We start from the raw sequence: 19,321 nt of genomic DNA on the forward strand, positions 1-19,321 counted from the left end.
CTGCCGACCTGGATTCACACAAGGAATCTTCATTCCCCCACGCTGGGTTTTCCGAGCTTTTCTTGGGGACAGCTGGGTGGGAGTCCGGTGCCCTCGAGCACCCAGAAAGGCCGTGGCACACTGGCCTGGGGACCGCCTTGCCTACTAGCAAGAAAATCGATTCTCAGGGTTTCATTTTGAGTGGCCTTTTCTGGAGACGCTGCCGAGTAACAGGAGCCGGCTTCCTCTGCCGGGAAAACTTCCTCCCAGTGTCTTCCCCAATCCCATACAACTTCAGCTCCGTCATCTGCCGGACGCCCTCACGAGCCCGTTGGTCTCCTTCGGCAAAATTCCTCATTAAAACCCCAAAGTGTCTCACGACGACCGGCTAGAGTCGGCTCTTCCGGGAGGAGATCGCGCGGGTCAGTCGGCGGGCGCGGCCCTCGGCTTGTCCGCTGCTCCTGGCGACAGCTCCGTCCACACGCTTACAAACCGCCGAACGTCGCTGTGACCGACACAATGGCGAACACGGCCGGCTGCCCTTTTCCGGCGCGTTTTCCCCTCAACCCCATCGGTTAGGAAACGGCCACGGGATTCTTGGTGGGCCTCGCCTCGAGGTCAGAACGGACGTGAAAGGCTGGGACGGCGGGCTAGGACGCGGCGATGCAGACGCCGGAAGCCGCCTCCAGGACGGCGCGCTGGCTCGGACTAGCGGGTGAGCACCTTGTAGCAACTCCCGCCCCGGCGGCCGGAAGGGGCGGGGCCCAAGTCACTTCCGCGCACGGCCGAGGAGGGAGGCGGGGCCTGTTCGTCACTTCCGCGCGCCGGGCCGTAGGCAGGGGGGACGGGGCTCAGGCAGCAGGCGCACGAGCGCCATGAGCGAGGCAGATGGGCTGCGGCAGCGCCGGCCCGTGCGGCCGCAGGTTGTCACGGACGATGCCCGGGTCCCGGAGGCCAAGGGCGGCAGGTAGGCCGGGCCCGGACCCCGAGGCGGTGACAGCGGCGAGCGCCTCATTTAGTCCCCGGGGGCCTCGCTTCACGGGAGGAAGCGGGCTCTCGTCGCGCGGTGCACCTGCGTCCCTTCGGTCATTGCCCGGCTCCCAGGCCCCCCTTCCCCCGGCCCTGCCGCACTTCCCCGTGGGGACGTCTGCGGAGCAGCCCGGGGCGCGCGGAGAGGGCCTCCGCACCTGCCCATCTTGCCGCGCCTTCAGGAAGAACGGGGAGCCGAAGGGACGTTTTTGGGCAGTTTTTGTGAGGGTCCAGGCTTGCACATTTTCCTGGTAGGGACGGAGATGCATAGGGACCTTCCGGAATTTAAATATACTTTGCTTTGTTAGCTAAAAACAAGCATAAGCCTATAAAATTCTCCTCTTAACTTTATGCCCTGAGTGTCCTAACTTTGGATTTTTAGGAAGAACCAAGAGGCCCCACACAGACCAAGTTCAAAGTGTGGAACTGATTGACTTATATGTTGATAGAAATATTGGGAATATTTCTTGGAGTGCCAGCGGGTATGGTACATACTGAATGCGGGACAGCTTTTGCCGAGAGAGACCGAATTTATTCCCTGATGATAATGAGAGGAACACATTTGAAGGAGAGACATAGCAGAGAGGAGCGTTTGGGCTCTAGAAAGGAGATTCATGGAGAGTTTTCAATAATATGTCTCGGGGCCAGTGGAAATGTTGGATATATGTTTCGTATATAGTTCTCACTGTAGGGTGATCAGCTATCCTGGTTTGTCCTGGACGTGGGACTCTAAGTGCTGACCCTGGGCAAACCAGGACAGGTTGGACACCTTTTTGACTGTGGGTGTTGTGAAATCATCTGGTGATGACTCAGGAGCCTTTAGAGCACACATGATCGGACTGGCAGTGCTGTGCTCCAGAAACTGTGCCAACACCACACCGAGTCTCTACACACTCATGCCCAGAAGACCAGGAAGCAGCTGGCCTGGGTCTATCTGAAGGTGCAGGGCATAGAGTGCCCGAGGGCACTCGTGCCATGGGCCCAACTCTCAGCTGGGCTCCCCCAGGCACTCCAGGCCCCAGGGCAGGGGGCGGAGTTAATTCAACTGTTTTTCAGTTTCTCTGGGGGTTTTTTCCTTAATGGTAGGGTTAATTGAATGTTCCAAAGTCCTCACCTGTTGCTGGTCTTTCCCTGGGTGCCTTTTGCACTGTGTTGATTTAAGACATTTTCTTGGCTTTCCTGTGTTTCCCTCTTTCTCTTCTTTGCTCTTCTTCTGTATCTTTGTAACTTTGTATCTGTATCTTTCCTGTCACCCACCTTCTTTCGTATGTGTATATTGTAATTCTTTAGTTTTTTCTTATTTTTACCATGCAGTTCTTCTCTATTTTTCACTTCTTTTGTGGTGGTTTCTAGTAGTTCATCTGATTGTCATCTTGGATTACCTTAAAAGTTGAGGGTTCACCCTAAGACGGGAAAACGTTGTGTATAATGGGTGAAGTAAAGGAATCTGAAGGAAGTAGAAACGTGATGATGATAGAGTAAACTTTAGACATGCTGAACAGAATAAAGGAAGCCTTGAAGGACATACTGTTCAGTTAACAGAAGCAAGACAATAGATTTCGGTGGACAGGACACTGAACGATACCTTGCTCAATCTCCTGACTCTTGGCATGAAAGGTGGCATTAGCTCTGTTTTCCTGGTGAGGTCATTGAGGTCTCTGTGAGTGACGTGGTTTATGTAAAGTTACAGAGGAATGAAGTCACAAGTGACATGAAAATGAATGAAGGACAGAATTGGCTGCTGGACAGTGAGAAGCATTGAGAAGAGTTGTGTGTGACTCTCAGGTTCCAGGTATACTTGGCACCTTGGGTTCCAGTCTCCCCTGGATTTGGGCCTAACAGGTTTTCCATAAAAATCACAGGTCTTTTTTGATCTCACTGAATCTGTTGGTCAGGACTTCTGTCTGCGACTCGAGGCCCTGATGTCCTGTGTGCAGAAGTGGTTAGAGAATGCCCTCTGCCGCATTTGGCTGGTGCCGCAACAGGATTTTGTAAGTCGTGGCTGAGCCCATGGTAGTTGTCAAATCCTGTTGCGTCACTGTGATTGCTCTCTTGCCTTAGAGACTGTAGGAAATTTCAGGGTGCAGGTGTAGAGGTTGGGGCAAACAAGTTGATTTCCCAGATGGCACCTGGGAGGGAAGTTGCTGACCTTCTGGGATGTGTCAGCCCAGATTGGGAAGGAGAGTAGGATGGGCACGTGCAGCACTTTGTCGGTGAAAACAGTACGGATGAATGGAGGGTCCTTTATTCGAGTGGACGCAGGGCAGGTGTGTGGTGGGGGCAGCCGTGCAGGAGAGGCAGAACTGTGGCTGACTGAGTTCACAGGAGCTGGCAGTGAGATGGGCCTGTCAAAGAGTTAATGAACCTTGGGCTAAAATAACCATGTGCCCAGAGCCTGGGTGGGAAGCCCTCCGACCTCACCCCCAGGACCTGTGCACCCAGCAGTTACAGGCTCAGTGCCCAGGGGAGTGCAGCTCTTGCCTGTGCCGAGAGCTCGTTGAGTCCTGTGTTTCCTCGGCTGCATGGCTCTGCTCAGTGGTTTCTCCTGAAGTTTCTGGGCAGAGCTCATGGGTTTCGAGCCCTCCCCACCCTCTGCCCGACCTGCTGTACTGTTCCCCTGTGTGCTTGTCACTCCCCGGTGGGCCGTGTTTACACCAGGATGCACGGAGGGCGGGAACTTGATGGGGCCTGGCATGCCTGCCGTGTGTGGAGGTGGTCATTAAATGCTCGTGGGCTCCCAGGTGGTGCTGTCTGATGTGGCAGCCACTTGGCCACATGTAGCTACTTAAGTCTAAATTAATTAAAATGAACCAAAATTAAAAATTCAGTCCCTTTTTGGTGTTATGTAGTGGGTTTGAGGGATGCTGGTGCTGATGAAGGAAAGTGATGTGACTGTGGGATGGCAGCAGCCACGTGAGCTTCGTGGGTGACACTGACGGGTTTGCGTGTGGGGGAATCTCACGGGGGAGGGGATGAGAGAGGCTCCCGGGTCAAGGCAGGTGGTCAGAGAGCTCCAAGGGCAGGAGTGGGGTGGGAGTGGCGAGGCTGTTTTATCGGTGGGTAATAGCTGTCTGGTGAGGTTTCACAGAGAATGCAAAGCAGGCAGGCTCTAAATGGCTAAAAATTTGTGTTTGGGCTATTTTTAAAGTAATTGGATATGTAAAGTTGGAGTTTGGCGCTGATGGGTCTTTTGAGCTAATGTGTCTCAGCCTGCAGTGAGGAAGTAAACAGCCTGGGGCCGAGCTGCTGTTTCTAAAACTTGACCCTGTGCAGAACTTTCCAAAGGGGCTGGCTGGCGGTCAGCCAGGGTGTTGATGGACTTCTTTCACTGGGGAGGGGTTTGGATCAGGTCAGCGGTGTCCGGCCGCACATCAGGCACAACTGGGGGACTTGAACCTGCCAGACAGAATCTTGGGCCTTGTTTACAGCTGCCCCAGGGGAGGTGCCCCCTTCAGGAGCACTGGGCTGGGTGGCCTCCAAGTTCTTCTCCAGTTCTTTATACTCTGATTGTAAGAGGGGGCTGGCTGGGTCCCTGGCAAGGATGGGCCGTGTGGACACAGGCCTTTGTCTGAGTTCCAGCCGCCTTTCTAGCTGTATGCAGTTGCCTTCTGTCCTGGCTGGACTCCTCGTTTTCCCCGTCGTAGGAAGGGGCAACCAGGTCTTCAAGCACGCTGCCACAAGCTCTAAATCACATTCCTAAATTAAGATTTTCAAATGTACACAACAGTGTAGAAAAGGAGAGTTAACAACACAGAGTCCGAGCTAGATGGGACAGATCTGTCTTATGTGGAATCGTGTTCAGCAAGGAAAAGGGAAAGGGGCTCTTTGGCCAATGTCACCATTTTCGTTGGTGAGTTTGCACAAGGCAGCTTCCCCTGAGGAGCAGGGGCCGGGGGTAGGGGGATTACATCAGCCCCCTTTGCAGGACGGCCCGTCCTTCTTTGTGGGGGCCCTGCGGAAGGAAGGGTTTGTGCAGTGCCGTGTGGCCCGCTCTTTGGGACTCCACTTTTAAAGGAACCACAGGACCAGTCATTCCTTCCCTGCGCCCTTGCAGATGCCCTCTTGCTGTGCAGACACTGGCTGTGGCCATCACGCTGACAGACTGGGCACCGAGTGAGTGATGCATGTCCCAGCCTGTGGACGGGCGGTTTGCAGAGTTGGTCACTGACTTTGTTTACTTTCTTGACATCTTTGTTGAGATGTAATTCACATACCATCATTCTCCAGTTTAGAATGTCCAATTCAGGGGTTTTTAGTTTATTCAGAGAGATTTGCAACAGTCATCACAGTCTAAGTTAAGAATATTTTCATCACCGTTAACTTTTTTGGAGGTGAAATTCACATAAAATAAAGGGAACCACCTCAGAGTGTACAGTTCAGTGATGTTTAGCGTTGGGCAACCACCACCGTGGTTTCAAAACTTTTCGTCATCCTATGAAACTCCTTGTTCCCATTAAGTAATCACTCCCCATCTCCCCTCCCACCAAGTGTCCGTTAGCAGACGAGCGGATAAACGTTGGTGGTGTTGAGCTGCGGAAGGCAGGAGGTGCTGACACGTGCTGCAGCTTGGATGAAGCCGGACACGTCGTGTTGAGCGCAGGGAGCGGCTCACAGAGGCCACACCGGTAGCTCCATTTACCTGCAACGCCCAGAAGGGCAGACACAGTCAGCTTGTGCAGAGTGTTTCAAACGCTACTCCAGGCTCCAGGTCCAGGTGTCTCCTCTGGTCCTTGGCAGTGGTGTTGCTAGCAGTGACTGTGGGCTTGGGGTCAGACCTGGCCCTCGGTCTCGTCCTTCTGGCAGTGGGCTGTGCGCCGGCCACCGTGCCCCATCCACTTGCCTCGTCCTGGAGCGGACGGTCCGGTTCTGCCTGGTCACCCTCCTGAGCACGTTGCATGGCACCTCTTGTTTTCACCATCTTTGTCATCAGCCTTTTCGGGGCCCTTGCTCCTTGCCCCTCGCAGGCCTCTCAGGTCGTGCCCGCCTGCTGTTGTGTCTGGTGGTCAGTGCTCATCTGTGCCACGTGTGCACTGCATGCTCTCTGTTCTTGTACCCTTGACCACGTGAGTCAGTCACGATAGAAGAAGGCTAATGGGGTTTGGAGACCGGCCTGGGAGGGAGGGGTTGCCTGATTTTCCCTTCCTGGTCACCTGTCTTCTGCCAGGAGCCTGGCAACTCGGCGTTTCATCTACTGGGGGTGCGTCCTCAACGCCATGTGAAAAGGGGGCTAGGAACAAAACTCGCTTTTTGGAGGTTATTAGAGGGAAAATAGGTGCAGTTTGGGATACTCATTAGCAGAAGGGAAGTGTCAAAGGTCAGCGCTGTCCCCTGTGCATGAAGGTACAGGTGCACCTCAGTTCTGCTTGGAGGTGTCCTGGCTCATCAGGTACAGGCGTGCTGTCCCCCTCACTGTGGGATACAGTCAGCCCGGCTCTCTGCTGCTTTCCTCCAGGTCTGGTCCTTGTCCTGGCATCCTCCTGAGGTCTCACCAGCAGTGCCTTCCGTGTCCGTGTTTCAGCTCACAGTCTGTTGTCACTTCGTACTGAGCCTTTGCCAGCAGAGTCTTTACGGTCCGTGTTTCTAACAACAGTCAGTTCGAGGAAATCTAGACCTTTTCTTTCCTGATCCTCACGATTCTTTCCTCCTCCACCTACAGCTCGATTCCAGAGCTACTTCCTCATTTTTAGGTATTCGTTATAGCAGCACCCCATTTCCAGGTAACAGATTTAGTTTAATCAGAAAACTGTATTAGGACTTCCATGGTGGCTCAGTGGTTAAGAATCCGCCTGCCAATGCAGGGGACACGGGTTCGAGCCATGGTCCGGGAGGATCCCATATGCCACAGAGCGACTAAGCCGTGTGCCACAACTACTGAGCCTGCGCTCTAGAGCTGGCGAGCCGCAGCTGCTGAGCCTACATGCTACAACTACTGAAGCCCGCATGCCTAGAGTCTGTGCTCCGTAACAAAGACAAGCCACAGCAACGAGAAGCCCGTGCACCACAATGAAGAGTAGCACCCGCTCTCCGCAACTAGAGAAAGCCCACGTGCAGCAACAAAGACCCAACGCAACCAAAAATAAATAATAAAATAAAATAAATAAATAAAAAAAAAACTGTATTAGTTTTCTGTGGCCGCCATGACAAGCAACCACACACTTAATGTAAACAACACAAATTGATTCTCTCACAGTTTCGGGCTCAGGAGTCATGCACAGTCTCACTTTGCTGAAACCAAGGTATCAGCAGGGCCACCACATTCCTCCTGGCAGCTCTAAGGACAGTCTGTTCCTCCTGTTTAGACTGAGGGCAGGATTCAAGCACTTCAGCATGCTGTCCATGTGTCTGCAGGGGGCACTCTGTCATTCTTTCATTTCCACCTACCCCCAGTAGAAGCAGAACGATTTGTTTTCTGCTTTATTTGCTTATTAAAATCATGAATGTTCAGAACTGGGTAGGACTTTGAGGTTACTCTCCACAAACCCTGAGTCACAGTAGGGAACCGTGGGCTTCGGGGTGCAACAGCTCACCTGAAGTGGCGTGGCTGTAGTTGGGACAGTTGGGGCTGGCACCCAGGCCCCCACATTTCTGCATTCTTCATTGAAACCATCTTGTCAAAAGTCAAGTGAAACATTGCCCTCACGTCAAGTTGCTTTGTTAAGTGTGAGTCCTGATTTTTTTCAAGTCAACTTTTTTTGTTAGAAAAAGATTTTCCACTTTAGGAGCTCATGATTTTAATTTGCTTTAAGTTACTCTTGATTTCAGGTGTTCAGTGAATTTGAATACGCTGATGCAAGGAAACAGTGATCCTGGGCAGTTTATTTCTTAGCAGGAGGCTTCACGTGCTCCCTGGTCCATGGGTGAGTGAGGATGTGTGTGAAGATTGTTGGAGAGGAGTTTCAGTCCCCCATGGTCATTTGTCCACACGCTTCGCTAGAGGTCCCAGGGCACTGTCAGGTCTCCGCACGGCTTTCGCAGTGACGGCCTGGAGGTGTGATCTTGTAGGTTCTCTAACTGTCTGTATCTATCCGGCTTCTCCCAGGCAGAAGAGCTGGGGTCACCTCTTGAGCTCTTAGAGGTGCGATGCCCAAAATGGTTGGGGTTGGATGCTCAGGACGTTCTGCTTCTGTTTCCTTCTTCTTTTTTTTTTTAAAATTAATTTTATGTATTTATTTACTTATTTTTGGCTGTGTTGGGTCTTCGTTGCTGCACACGGGCTTTCTCTAATTGTGGCGAGGGAGGGCTGTTGCAGTGTGTGGACTTCTCATTGCAGTGGCTTCTCTTGTTGCAGAGCACGGGCTCTAGGCATGTGGGCTTTAGTAGTTGTAGCACGTGGGCTCAGTCGTTGTGGCGCGTGGGCTCTAGAGCACAGGCTCAGTAGTTGTGGCGCACGGGCTTAGTTGCTCTGTGGCATGTGGGATCTTCCCAGACCGGGGCACGAACCTGCGTCCCCTGCATCGGCAGGCGGACTCTGAACCACTGCGCCACCAGGGAAGCCCAGGCAGATTCTTAGCCACTGCACCACCAGGGAAGCCCTATTTCCTTCTTGAGTTTGTCTCTGAGCGTTGCTTCTTTGAGTCCAGGCGGCTAGAGGTGGTGGCTGAGGGATGCTGTCTTCCCCGTGGATGAGGGTGGCTCCTTGCCTCAGCGCCACTCTCTCCTCTGTCACTTTGTGCCCATCAGTTCTTTGGGTTGCCCACTTTTAACCTCTGCTAGAGGATCCAAGATACAGCTTAGCAGACTACCTTGGAAATAACTGAGAGGAGTGTCCCACACGCTGAAAGGTTAACAAAAGAGCAAGGGCATGGAGTGCACAGTGCTGACCTTTAGTCACTGACGTGGAGGTGGTGGCGGGCAGGCCAGGCGGGAGGGCTGCCCCTGCCCAGAGGGCCGAGACTGCGGCCACTCCGCCTGAGCCCTGCCCAGTGCCTTCCTGTGCTTTGTCTCCGGCAGCTCCTTCAGTGGCAGAGTGTTCCGAGCCACCTTCCTGATGCTGGCTGTGTTCCTCACCGTCCCCCTGCTTGGTGCCATGATGCTGCTGGACTCTCCCATAGACCCACAGCCTCTCAGGTGAGCTGTTGCACAACTTGGGGGGCTGGGGGTGCTGCTTGACAAAATATAGTAAACGGGCTGAAATGACTTCTCGACTGATAAACCAACCTGCTCTGAAAGGTAGGTTATTATGGGAAGTAGAGATCTGTGATTTCTTTAGTGTCTTTGTTTCATGTTAAGTTAGATGTTGTACAGTATTATCCATGTTACTGTTTCAAAAACAAAACTGTACAAAGCAAAATTAAAAACCAGAAAAATCCCAAACAAGAGAAGCTTAAGTATTAGAGATGATTAACCTGAATTCATTTGAAGTGTCAAAAGCACACATAAACGAAGGTTAAGTTCAAGTTGCCTTCTTTAAATTTTTTAAGTAACTGATTTTTTTTAAAATTGATAAGTGCTATTTGTTCAGCAGTCACAAATATGTTTACTGGAATAAGGATTTATAAGTAGCTGATTTTTAGTAAACCTTGTAATTACTGTTCTGTTTTTCCTAAGTTACCCTTTATCAGTGGGGATCTGTGGGTAATGCAGTCCGTTATAACTTGAAAAAATAGTGTACACCTCAGGGTCTTGTGAATGTATTCACATTTGTAATTACAGTCACGCAGAGCCAGGCTCCTCTTGGTGTGATTATTTATGACATCAAGGGCTGTGCAGTCTGGTTCAGTAAGTTCCTGTTTCCCCTCAGAACCGCCCAGGGTGATGAGGCTGTCTGAAGTTTACTATGAGTGAGTTCATGTAAGACTTTAAAACTTTAGATAAGAACCCTGTCTCAGTATAGAGAGAATCTAACAGGTACAACTGAATAACACGTTGGTGGTTTGTGAGTGAGAGTTGAGGCTTCATGGTGGTGTGTTGGGCGTCCTGTCGAAGGGGCTCCCTCCTGCCGACCCCCTCACTGGGTAGAAGGATGCGGCTAAGCCTGCCCCAAATGCAAACTGCCTGGGCCTTTCTGGATAATCCAGTTGGCCAGGCAGGAGCATGAATTGTGTCCACAGCTGGGGATCAAAACCTGGGCTGGGGAGCCGGCCTTGGAGAGAGGAGGCAGTGAGGAGCAGGTGAGCATCCGGCATCTGAGGGGCAGGGAGGGTTAGAGCTTCCATGACCGAAGACCTGTGATCTCAGTAGAGGTCATTTATTGTGCAGAGTGGTGAAGAAATTCGGGGAAAGAAGGTGTGAAGCCCTGACAGCCTGGAGGGGAGCGAGGTCAGGAAGGCTTTGAGGTTGTGCAGAATGAGCCCTGTCTGTGGAGTAGATGTGCCGGGTGAGGAGAAACCCAGAGAAACCGGTGTGGCTGACGGGCCTCTCCTGGGCTCAGAGTTAGGGAATGACTGGGCCCACATTGGGGCTGTGGGCCCCCAAAGCCAGAACGAAGGCAGAAGGCTGGCAGATGGTGAGAACGGGAACGATCTGGGGTTTGGGGAAAAGTGCTGATAACAGCAGCAAACAGGACTTTTGTAAAACTCCCTTCAGAGCAAAATGAACAAGGAAGGGGGAGACTCACCGACTAGGGTGAGCAGTGCAGTCTCAGTGCTGGTGGGGCTCAGCTGGGGGAGGTGTCCTGGGGGCTCTGTCTGCAGGGGATTCAGGAAAACAGAGGACAGACAGACCCAGAGGGCGCAAGACTAGGGGAGACCCTTCCAGGGTGGCTTGTTATGCAGTTGGTGGCAGTCCTTAGGGAGCAGAGTCAGCGGGAAGGCTGCCAGACTTGGCCAGATCCTGCTGTGCAGAGCAGCCTTCTTTTCTTTGTTAGGAAGATTGGGGACTAGTGGACACGACATAAGTGACATCCCGATTCCTGGAGGGTGTTGCTCAGTGTACGTCAGGATACATTTTGCATGTGGAGAGATGGGAGCCCAGTGGTGTGGTCACCTGTGGTTGGCACTTGCATCAGCTTAGTGGTCCTCACTGCACAGGAGCGTCCGCTCGTGGAACCAGAGGGGTTGGGTGGCTCAAAGATTTCCTGAGCATCTCTGAGGACCCCAGTGTGTATCCCTCCTGAAGGGGTCAGGGGGCATGGGACACTGTCTCTCTCCTTCCCCTGCAGGTCTCCCGTGGGCCTTGCCTGAGTTTTATTTTTTGTGTTTCTATTTGCTCCTCACATCCCTGACCACCTGTAGCATTTTATTGCTACTATTTATTTATTACCTTTGAGTTTTACAGTTTCACTCTGCTAATAAAATGCATACTTTTGACAGTAATGGTAATAGCTTTCAGTTGCTAGAAGAATTATTATTCCTGTTGGTTTTTTAAATCATAGCCACAAAAATCTCTTCTTTAAAACACTGTGTTTTTTGTGTTAAATTTTACAGTACTGAAAAATATGGTTTAAATATGGCAGAAACAGTCCTATCCTTTTATGAAAAATAATGTTTCTGTTCTTTTCTGGATGGAAGCCGAGTCCTTTCCACAAAATGGTGGGTGGAGGCTGCGGTGACCACTGCTGAGTTGGGGCCCATGGGCCGTGTCCTGGCCACATGCTTGTGAGACACATTCACAGCTCACAGTCGGGGGGGCATTTCCTCAGTTCCACCTCAGAAGGAAGACTAAAGAGTGATCCTGATCAAATGGAACCATGGGGAGAAACAGGATAAAACTGGAAACTGAGCATAAGTGGTGACTGAAGTTAGGGGGAGTAGCACGAGTGAATAGGAGTTAACAATTAATGAGTTAATGCGAGTCCATGGACCTGGGCCGGCCCAAGGTGCTGGGCTGGGCCTCCTGGGCTGCTGTTCCCTGATGCTTCTGCACCCAGCGGCAGGCCTGGGGGCCCTTTTTGTGTGTCCTTTGCATTTTCTCCTATGTTTCCTTGTTTCCCCGTGGAGATTACTCAGACTCCTTGGGGGCAGGGACAGCACGTGATACACTGACTAGTTTGATGCTGCAGCCGTTCCCTGAGGACTTCCTGAGTGTAGGGAAACCGGCAGCGTCCACGTGGGCAGAGGGAGGTTGAGTCTCAGGGGAGGCTCCTCTGCCCCTGCTCTGTGTGCTCGTCTGTTGTTCCGTTTACACGTGTACCTGCACCTGGGAGGTGTGACCTTCCCGGGCAGAGTTTGAACCCAGGTGTGTTGCAGGTCATGGTCCTGCTCTCCCCCTTTGGAAATAAAACTCCTTAGTTAACCCAAGAGTGTGTTTTTGAAAAGCAGGTAGAAAGCCATAATTGGGAGGCAGCAGATGGTGAAGCGGGGGGATTTAATTTGGGGGGAGTTGGGCTGTGTCTTGAGTAGGGGGCGGAAGGGAGTGAAGAGTTCTGCCTGGAGGGGGATGGGGGTGGAGCGTTCCCACATCACCCCCGCCCCCCGCCTTGGTTGTCCCACTCTGGTGGGCGAAGTGGGGGGGAAGTGGGAGCTCTCCTCCCTTCCTCCCTCCCTCCCACGGTACTCCCCGGGAGCCTCCTGGGTGCCAGGTGTTCAGGATACAACAGGGAAAAAACAACAAATCCCTGATCTCGTGTGTTCTTGTGGGGACAGACAGTTGACATAGAGAAGTGAGAGCTGAAAAGTGCTGCCAACAAAGTCGAGTGGGGTGGGGTCTGTGCTTCTGGGGGCCGTGTTGGACGCTAAATTGGGTGGTGGGAGCAGGCTTCACTGAGAAGGTGATGGAGAGGAGGCAGCAGACTTAGGATGGGAGATGCCTGGTGCCCTCAGGGACCAGCAGGGAGGCAGAGTGAGGGGAGGAGAGTAGGCTGTGGCCGGACTTCAGGGCGAGGAGCTCATGGAAGACCTTGGCTCCGGGGGAGAGGGCCCGTTGCAGGGGTTTGAGGGGCGGTTGCCGTGATCTGTGTTTCCTAAAGTGCAGGTGGGCTGCTGGGTTGCGAGCAGACTGTGGGGGACAAGGGAGGAGGTGGGGAGGGAAGATGGTGGCGTGGACCAGGCTGGCAGCAGAGGACCTGACTTGTACAGGTGACATCAGCAAGAGTTGCTGACGGGTTGGGAGAAATGGCGTATTTGCCTGTGTGTGGAGAGGGGAGAGCTCCTGGGGCGGCTTCTTCGTGCGGGGAGGGGTCCAGGCCAGAGGGAGCTGGGGGTCCCCGAGAGTGACAGGCGGGAGACAGGTGCGCGTGTGCGGACGCTGGGGCTGTGGCGCCAGGCCCAGCCGTCTTCTGTCCCCTCCGGAGTGGGAGGTGAGGCTGTCACTGTGAAATGTCCACTCCGCTCCCTCCGTCTCAGCTGGACCCGGATGGCCTGGCAGCCCCGGGGGAGAATAAAGGCCTGGGTGTGTGAACCGCAGGGTGGAGCAGGTTGGATGGGTGGGCGGAGGCCCGGTGGCTTCGGGTAGCTGCTCCTGCGGAGTTCTTGCATCAGCCTTGCTTACGTTCTCAGTTCTCTTTTGTGCTGTGACCTTTCCTGATATCCCAGGAAGTTCTTTTTCTTAACTTGTGCTTCTGGCAACTAAGGATGTTATTGGAACATGTGCTCTTTGTCAAAGAATGGGGAGTTATGCGTGTAGGTCCTTGTAGGCCCTCCGTAAATACTTTCTTCATGTACTTTTATAGACAAATCCCTATAATTGCGTTATTTTACAGCTTCAAAGAACCCCCGCTCTTGCTTGGTGTCCTGCAACCAAATACGAAGTTGCGACAGGCGGAAAGGCTTTTTGAAAATCAGCTTGTTGGGCCAGAGTCCATAGCACATATCGGGGGTAAGTAGACCCCTGGGACTTGGCGCTGTCTGTTGCCTGAGTGGGGTCCTGTGGGGGCAGCTCCGTGGGGAGCCCTGGGCAGCCTTCTTGGCTGCGGTCGTGCACGTGTTTGTCTACCAGATGCCCTGCGGGAGCCTCTCACCTCTCTGAGTTGCAGGCCATTTTAGTGCTGGGTGATTTTGAGTTCATGTCTGTGAAGCATTTTATTCTGCTCAAACTGTTGGACCCTTTAAAGTGAAAGGAGAAAGGAAAAAATGTGGACAAACATTGGTGTTCAGTTCATTTATCACATTGGGTAGGTGTTACTTGATAGGACGTTCCTAGCACAGATTGTCTTTGTGTAGATTTCATTTTTGAAAAGAACAGGAACCATTCTCAATATTTCCACTTTTTTTTAAAGCTCACTTTGGTGGGTACATTTAAGGGTAACGATCTGCTTCAAACTTGCCCAAACCTAAGAACTGGAATAGGGTCTGGTTCTAATTCTTGAGTCTGTAGCAACCTGGAACAGGTCTTTTCTGTCTGTTAGAATGAGAGTTAAGCTCAGGAATCAAAAAATATAGTTAATGAAAAGTTTGCCGAGGGTTGAGATGTGAGGATTTCCCAGCCACTTCTCACCTCTGCTCACTGGCCGTCTTTCCAAAGCACGGTGGAACGGCTGTGGGCATGGGTGGCCAGTGTGCTTCTGTTTCCTTCCGAAGGCCTGTCAGGCCCACACCTCCACTTCTGTTGCTGTGGACCAGCCCCTCTTTCCCAGCCCAACTGTTTGGCTGGCCCAAGGACTGAGTGTTTCTGCCAGTTGGTGGCAAAGTCAGAATTGTTCAGGAGGGATGGGCACTTCGTGATAGAGCTTCATGTTTCTCTTAAAAAGATTTTGATGTTTATTAATTTCACAGATTTTGTGTTTTTGGTTAAAAAAACCCGGTATTGACATTTAAAACTGGAACTTTGAGGAGTTATAGTGATTTTTTAAAAAATCTCTCAGAGAATGCTTTTCTTGTCTTTTCTACTTGGCCTGATGCCTCATCTTGCTCTCTCATCACGCCTCCCTTTTCTCTCTTAAAGGAGCTGCTTGTCCTTTGGTGATATTTCTGGTTACCCCCTGCAGGTGTGAACCGCACAAAGGCCCTGGGGACCCACTGCTGCTGACAGTGGAGGGAGGCACTAGCCTCCGGAGTTGCCGATGAACATCCTTTAAGTTTTTAAATAGACTATGTTTTAGAGCAGTTTTGGAGTCACAGCAAAATTGAGGGGAAGGTACAGATATTTACCATATATCCCATACCCCCTACTTTCCCCATTATTATTATTTTTTAAAATTTATTTTATTTGTTTATTTTTGGCTGCATCGGGTCTTCGGTTGCTGTGCGCGGGCTTTTCTCTAGTTGTGTTGAGCGGGGGCTACTCTTCGTGCGGTATATGGGCTTCTCATCCCAGTGGCTTCTCCTGTTGTGGAGCACGGGCTCTAGGCGTGGGGGCTTCAGTAGTTGTAGCATGCGGGCTCAGTAGTTGTGCCTCGCGGGCTCTAGAGCGCAGGCTCAAGTTGTGGTGCACGGGCTTAGTTGCTCTGCGGCATGTGGGATCTTCCTGGACCAGGGCTTGAACCTGTGTCCTGTGCATTGGCAGGCAGATTCTTAACCACTGTGCCACCAGGGAAGTCCCTTGCCCCGTTATTAACATCTCCCATAAGATGGTACATTTGTTATAATTGATGACCCTCCATTGACACATCATCATCACCAGATTCCACAGTTTACATTAGGGTTCACTCTTGGTGTGTACGTTCTATGGGTTTGGACAAATGTTTAATGACATGCATCCATCATTATAGTATCATACAGAAAATTTTTACTGCCTCTCCAGAAATCCTCTGTGCTCCACCTCTTCATCCCTCTCTGCCCCCAGCCTCTGGCAACCACTGATCTGTTTCCTGTCTCCTTAGTTTTGCCTTTTCCAAATGTCTTAGAGTTAGAATTATACAGCATATAGTTTTCTCACATTGACTTCTTTCACTTACTGATATGCATTTAAGGTTCCTCCATGTCTTTTCATGGCTTTATAGCTCATTCCTTTTTATTGCTGAATAATATTCTGTTGTCTGGATGTAGCGTAGTTTATTTTTCCATTCACCTACTGGAGGACATTTTGGTTGCTTCCAAGGTTTGGAAATTATAAATAAACCTGCTGTAAAGATCTGTGTGCAAATTATTTTGTGGACTTAAGTTTTCAGTTCATTTGGGCAAATACCAAAATAATTGCTGGATCATATAATAAGAGTATGTTTAGTTTCATAAGAAACTGCCAAACTGTCTTTCAAAGTGGCTGCACCATTTTCCATTCCCCCTGAGCGGTGAATGAGAGTTCCTGTTGCTCCACATCCTCGCCAGCATTTGGTGTTGTCAGTGTTCTGGATTTTGGCCATTTTAATAGGTGTGAAGTGGTATCTCATGGCTGTTTTAATTTGCAATGTCCTGCTGGCATATGATGTGGAGCATCTTTTCATATGCTTATTTGCCATCTGTATATCTTCTGTGGTGAGGTGTCTGTTTAAGTCTTTGGGATATTTTTTAAATTGGATTATTCATTTTCTTATTGTTGAGTTTTAAGAGTTCTTCATATATTTTGAATACAAGTTCTTTATCAGATGCATCATTTGCAGATATTTTCTCCCAGTCTGTGGCTTGTCTTCTTATTCTCTAGATGGTGTCCTTCTCAGAGCAGAAGTTTTTAGTTTTAATGAAGTTCAGCTTATCAATTCTTTCTTTCATGGATCATGTCTTTGGTGTTATATTTAAAATGTCATCACCACACCCAAAGTCAACTAAGTTTTCTCCTTTTTTATCTTCTAGGAGTTTTGTAGTTTTGTGTTTTACTTGATCTAGGTCTGTGATCTATTTTGAGTTAATTTTTGTGAAGGGTGTAAGGTCTGTGTCTAGGTTCATCTTTTTGCAGGTGAATGTCCAGTTGTTCCAGCAACATTTGTTGAAGAGACCATCTGTACCTCATTATATTGCCTTTGCTTCTTTGTTAGAGATGAGTTGTGGATCTATTTCTGGGCTCTGTATTCTGTTACTTTGATCTATTGGTCTCTTCTTTTGCTATTACCGCACTGCCTTCATTATTGTAGCTTTATAGTAAGTCTTGAAGTCAGGTAGTGTCAGTCCTCCAGCTTTTTGTGTTGGCTATTCTGGATCTTTTGCTTCTCCATATAAGCATTAGAATCATTTGGTGGATATCTACAAAATAGCTGCTTGGGATTGCTTTGAATCTATAGATCAAGATGGGAAGAACCTCTTGACAATGTTGAATCTTCCAATCCATGAACATGGAATATCTCTCCTTTTATTTAGTTCTTTGATTTCTGTTATCAGAGTTCCATGGTTTTCCTCATCTAGATCTTGTACATATTTTGTTATATTTAAACCAAATACTTCATTCTTTTGGAAGCTAGTGTAAATGGTATTCTGATTTTAATTTCAAATTTCACTTGTTCATTGCTGGTATGTAGGAAACTGATTGACTTTTGTATATTATCTTTGTATCCTGCAACCTTGCTATAATTGCTTATTAGTTCCAGGAGTTTTTTTTGTTATTGTTGATCCTTTGGGATTTTCGACGTAGACAATCATGTCATCTACAAGTGAAGATAGTTTTATTTCCTCCTTCCCCATAAGTATACCTTTTATGTCCTTTTCTGGTCTTATTGCTTTAGCTAGAACTTTCAGTCCAGTATTGTAAAGGAGTTATGAGAGCAGACATCCTTGCTTTGTTCCTGATTTTAGTGGGAAGGCGTCTAGTTTTCACCATTAAGTATGATGTTAACTGTAGGTTTTTTGTAGATATTCTTTATCAAGTTGAGGAAGTTCCCCTCAACTCCTAATTTGCTAAAAGTTTTTATCATGAAATGATTGTTGGGTTTTTGTCAATGCTTTTTCTGCATCTATTGATATGTTCATGTAGTTTTTCTTTACTCTGTTGATATTGTGGATTACTTAACCGATTTTCAAATGCTAAACTAGCCTCGCGTACTTGGGATAAATCCCACTTTGTTGGGGTGTATAATTCTTTTTATACATTGTTGGATTTGATTTGCTAATATTTTCTTGAGGATTTTTGCATCTTTGTACATGAGAGATGTTGGTCTGTAGTTTTCTTTTTTTTTTTAATTTATTTTAATTTATTTTTGGCTGCGTTGGGTCTTCGTTGCTGCGCGAGGGCTTTCTCTAGTTGCGGTGAGTGGGGGCTGCTCTTCATTGCAGTGCGCGGGCTTCTCATTGCGGGGGCTTCTCTTGTTGCGGAGCACGGGCTCTAGGTGTGCAGGCTTCAGTAGTTGTGGCACGTGGGCTCAGTAGTTGTGGCTCATGAGCTCTAGAGCACAGGCTCAGTAGTTGTGGCACATGGGCTTAGTTGCTCCACGGCATGTGGGATCTTCCTGGACCAGGGCTCGAACCCGTGTCCCCTGCATTGGCAGGCAGATTCTTAACCACTGCGCCACCAGGGAAGTCCGGTCTGTAGTTTTCTTGAAGTGACTTTGTCTGGTTTTGGTATTAGGGTGATGCTGGCTTCATAGAATGAGTTAAGAAGTATTTCCTCTGCTTCTATTTTCTGGAAGAGATTATAGAAAATTGGTATCATTTCTTCCTTAAATGTTTAATAGAATTCATCAGTGAACCCATCTCAGTCTGGTACTCTTTTGGAAGGTTATTAATTATTGATTCATTTCCTCAATAGATACAGACCTATTCAGATTGTCTCTTTTCTTCTTGTGTGAGTTTTGGCAGATTGTGTCTTTCAAGGAATTGGACCATTTCATCTACATTATCAAATTTGTGGACATAGAGTTGTTCATAGTGTTCCTTTATTATCCTTTTAATGTCCATGGGGTCTATAGTGATGTTCCCGCCTTCATTTCTGATATTGGTAATTTCTATCTTTTCTCTTTTGTTAGCCTGGCTAGAGGATTATTTATTGGGTTGGCCAAAAAGTGTATTTGGGTTTTCCGTAGCATCTTACGGAAAAACCCAAACGAACTTTTGGGCCAACCCAGTATTTTATTGATCTTTTCAAAGAACCAGCTTTTGTTTTGGTGATTTTTCTCTATTGATTTCCTGTTTTCAATTTCATTGATATCTGCTCTAATTTTTATTATTTCTTTCTTCTGCTTACCTGGGGTTTCATTTGCTCTTCTTTTTCTAGTTTCCTGAGATGGAAACTTAGATGATTGATTTTAGGTCTTTTTTCTTTTCTAATATATGCCTTTGATGCTACAACTTTCTTTCTAAGCACTGATTTCTCTGCAGCCAGAAAATTTTTATAAGTTGTATTTTCATTTTAATTTAGTTCAAAATGTTTTCTAATTTCTCTTGAGGTTTCTTCTTTGAATTATGTGTTATTTAGAAGTGCACGTTGTTTAATCTCCAAGTATTTTGTGATTTTCCAGCTCTCTTTCTGTTACTGATTTCTAGTTTAATTTCATTTTGGTCTGAGAGCAGACGTTGTATGATTTTTATTCTTTTAAATTTGTTAAGGTGTGTGTTGTGGCCCAGAATATGGTCTGTCTTGGTGAATGTTCCATGTGAACTTGAGAAAAATATATATTCTGCTGTTGTTTGGTTGAGGT

General features: G+C 48.9%; 1 protein-coding gene across 1 annotated transcript in view; it reads left to right on the top strand.

Annotated features, from left to right (window-relative positions):
* Positions 1–810: 810 nt before the first annotated feature.
* The window catches only part of APMAP (adipocyte plasma membrane associated protein), a 28,987-nt gene continuing 10,476 nt past the window's right edge, over positions 811–19,321 (top strand). The window contains exons 1-3 of the mRNA XM_060031275.1: positions 811–946; positions 8,959–9,075; positions 13,586–13,701. Coding sequence (XP_059887258.1) covers positions 855–946; positions 8,959–9,075; positions 13,586–13,701 — 325 coding nt within the window. The 5' untranslated portion in view covers positions 811–854. The remainder of the gene's footprint in view (positions 947–8,958; positions 9,076–13,585; positions 13,702–19,321) is intronic.

This window comes from Delphinus delphis, chromosome 15 (genome assembly GCF_949987515.2).
Source record: "Delphinus delphis chromosome 15, mDelDel1.2, whole genome shotgun sequence".
NCBI classification, from domain to species: domain Eukaryota; kingdom Metazoa; phylum Chordata; class Mammalia; order Artiodactyla; family Delphinidae; genus Delphinus; species Delphinus delphis.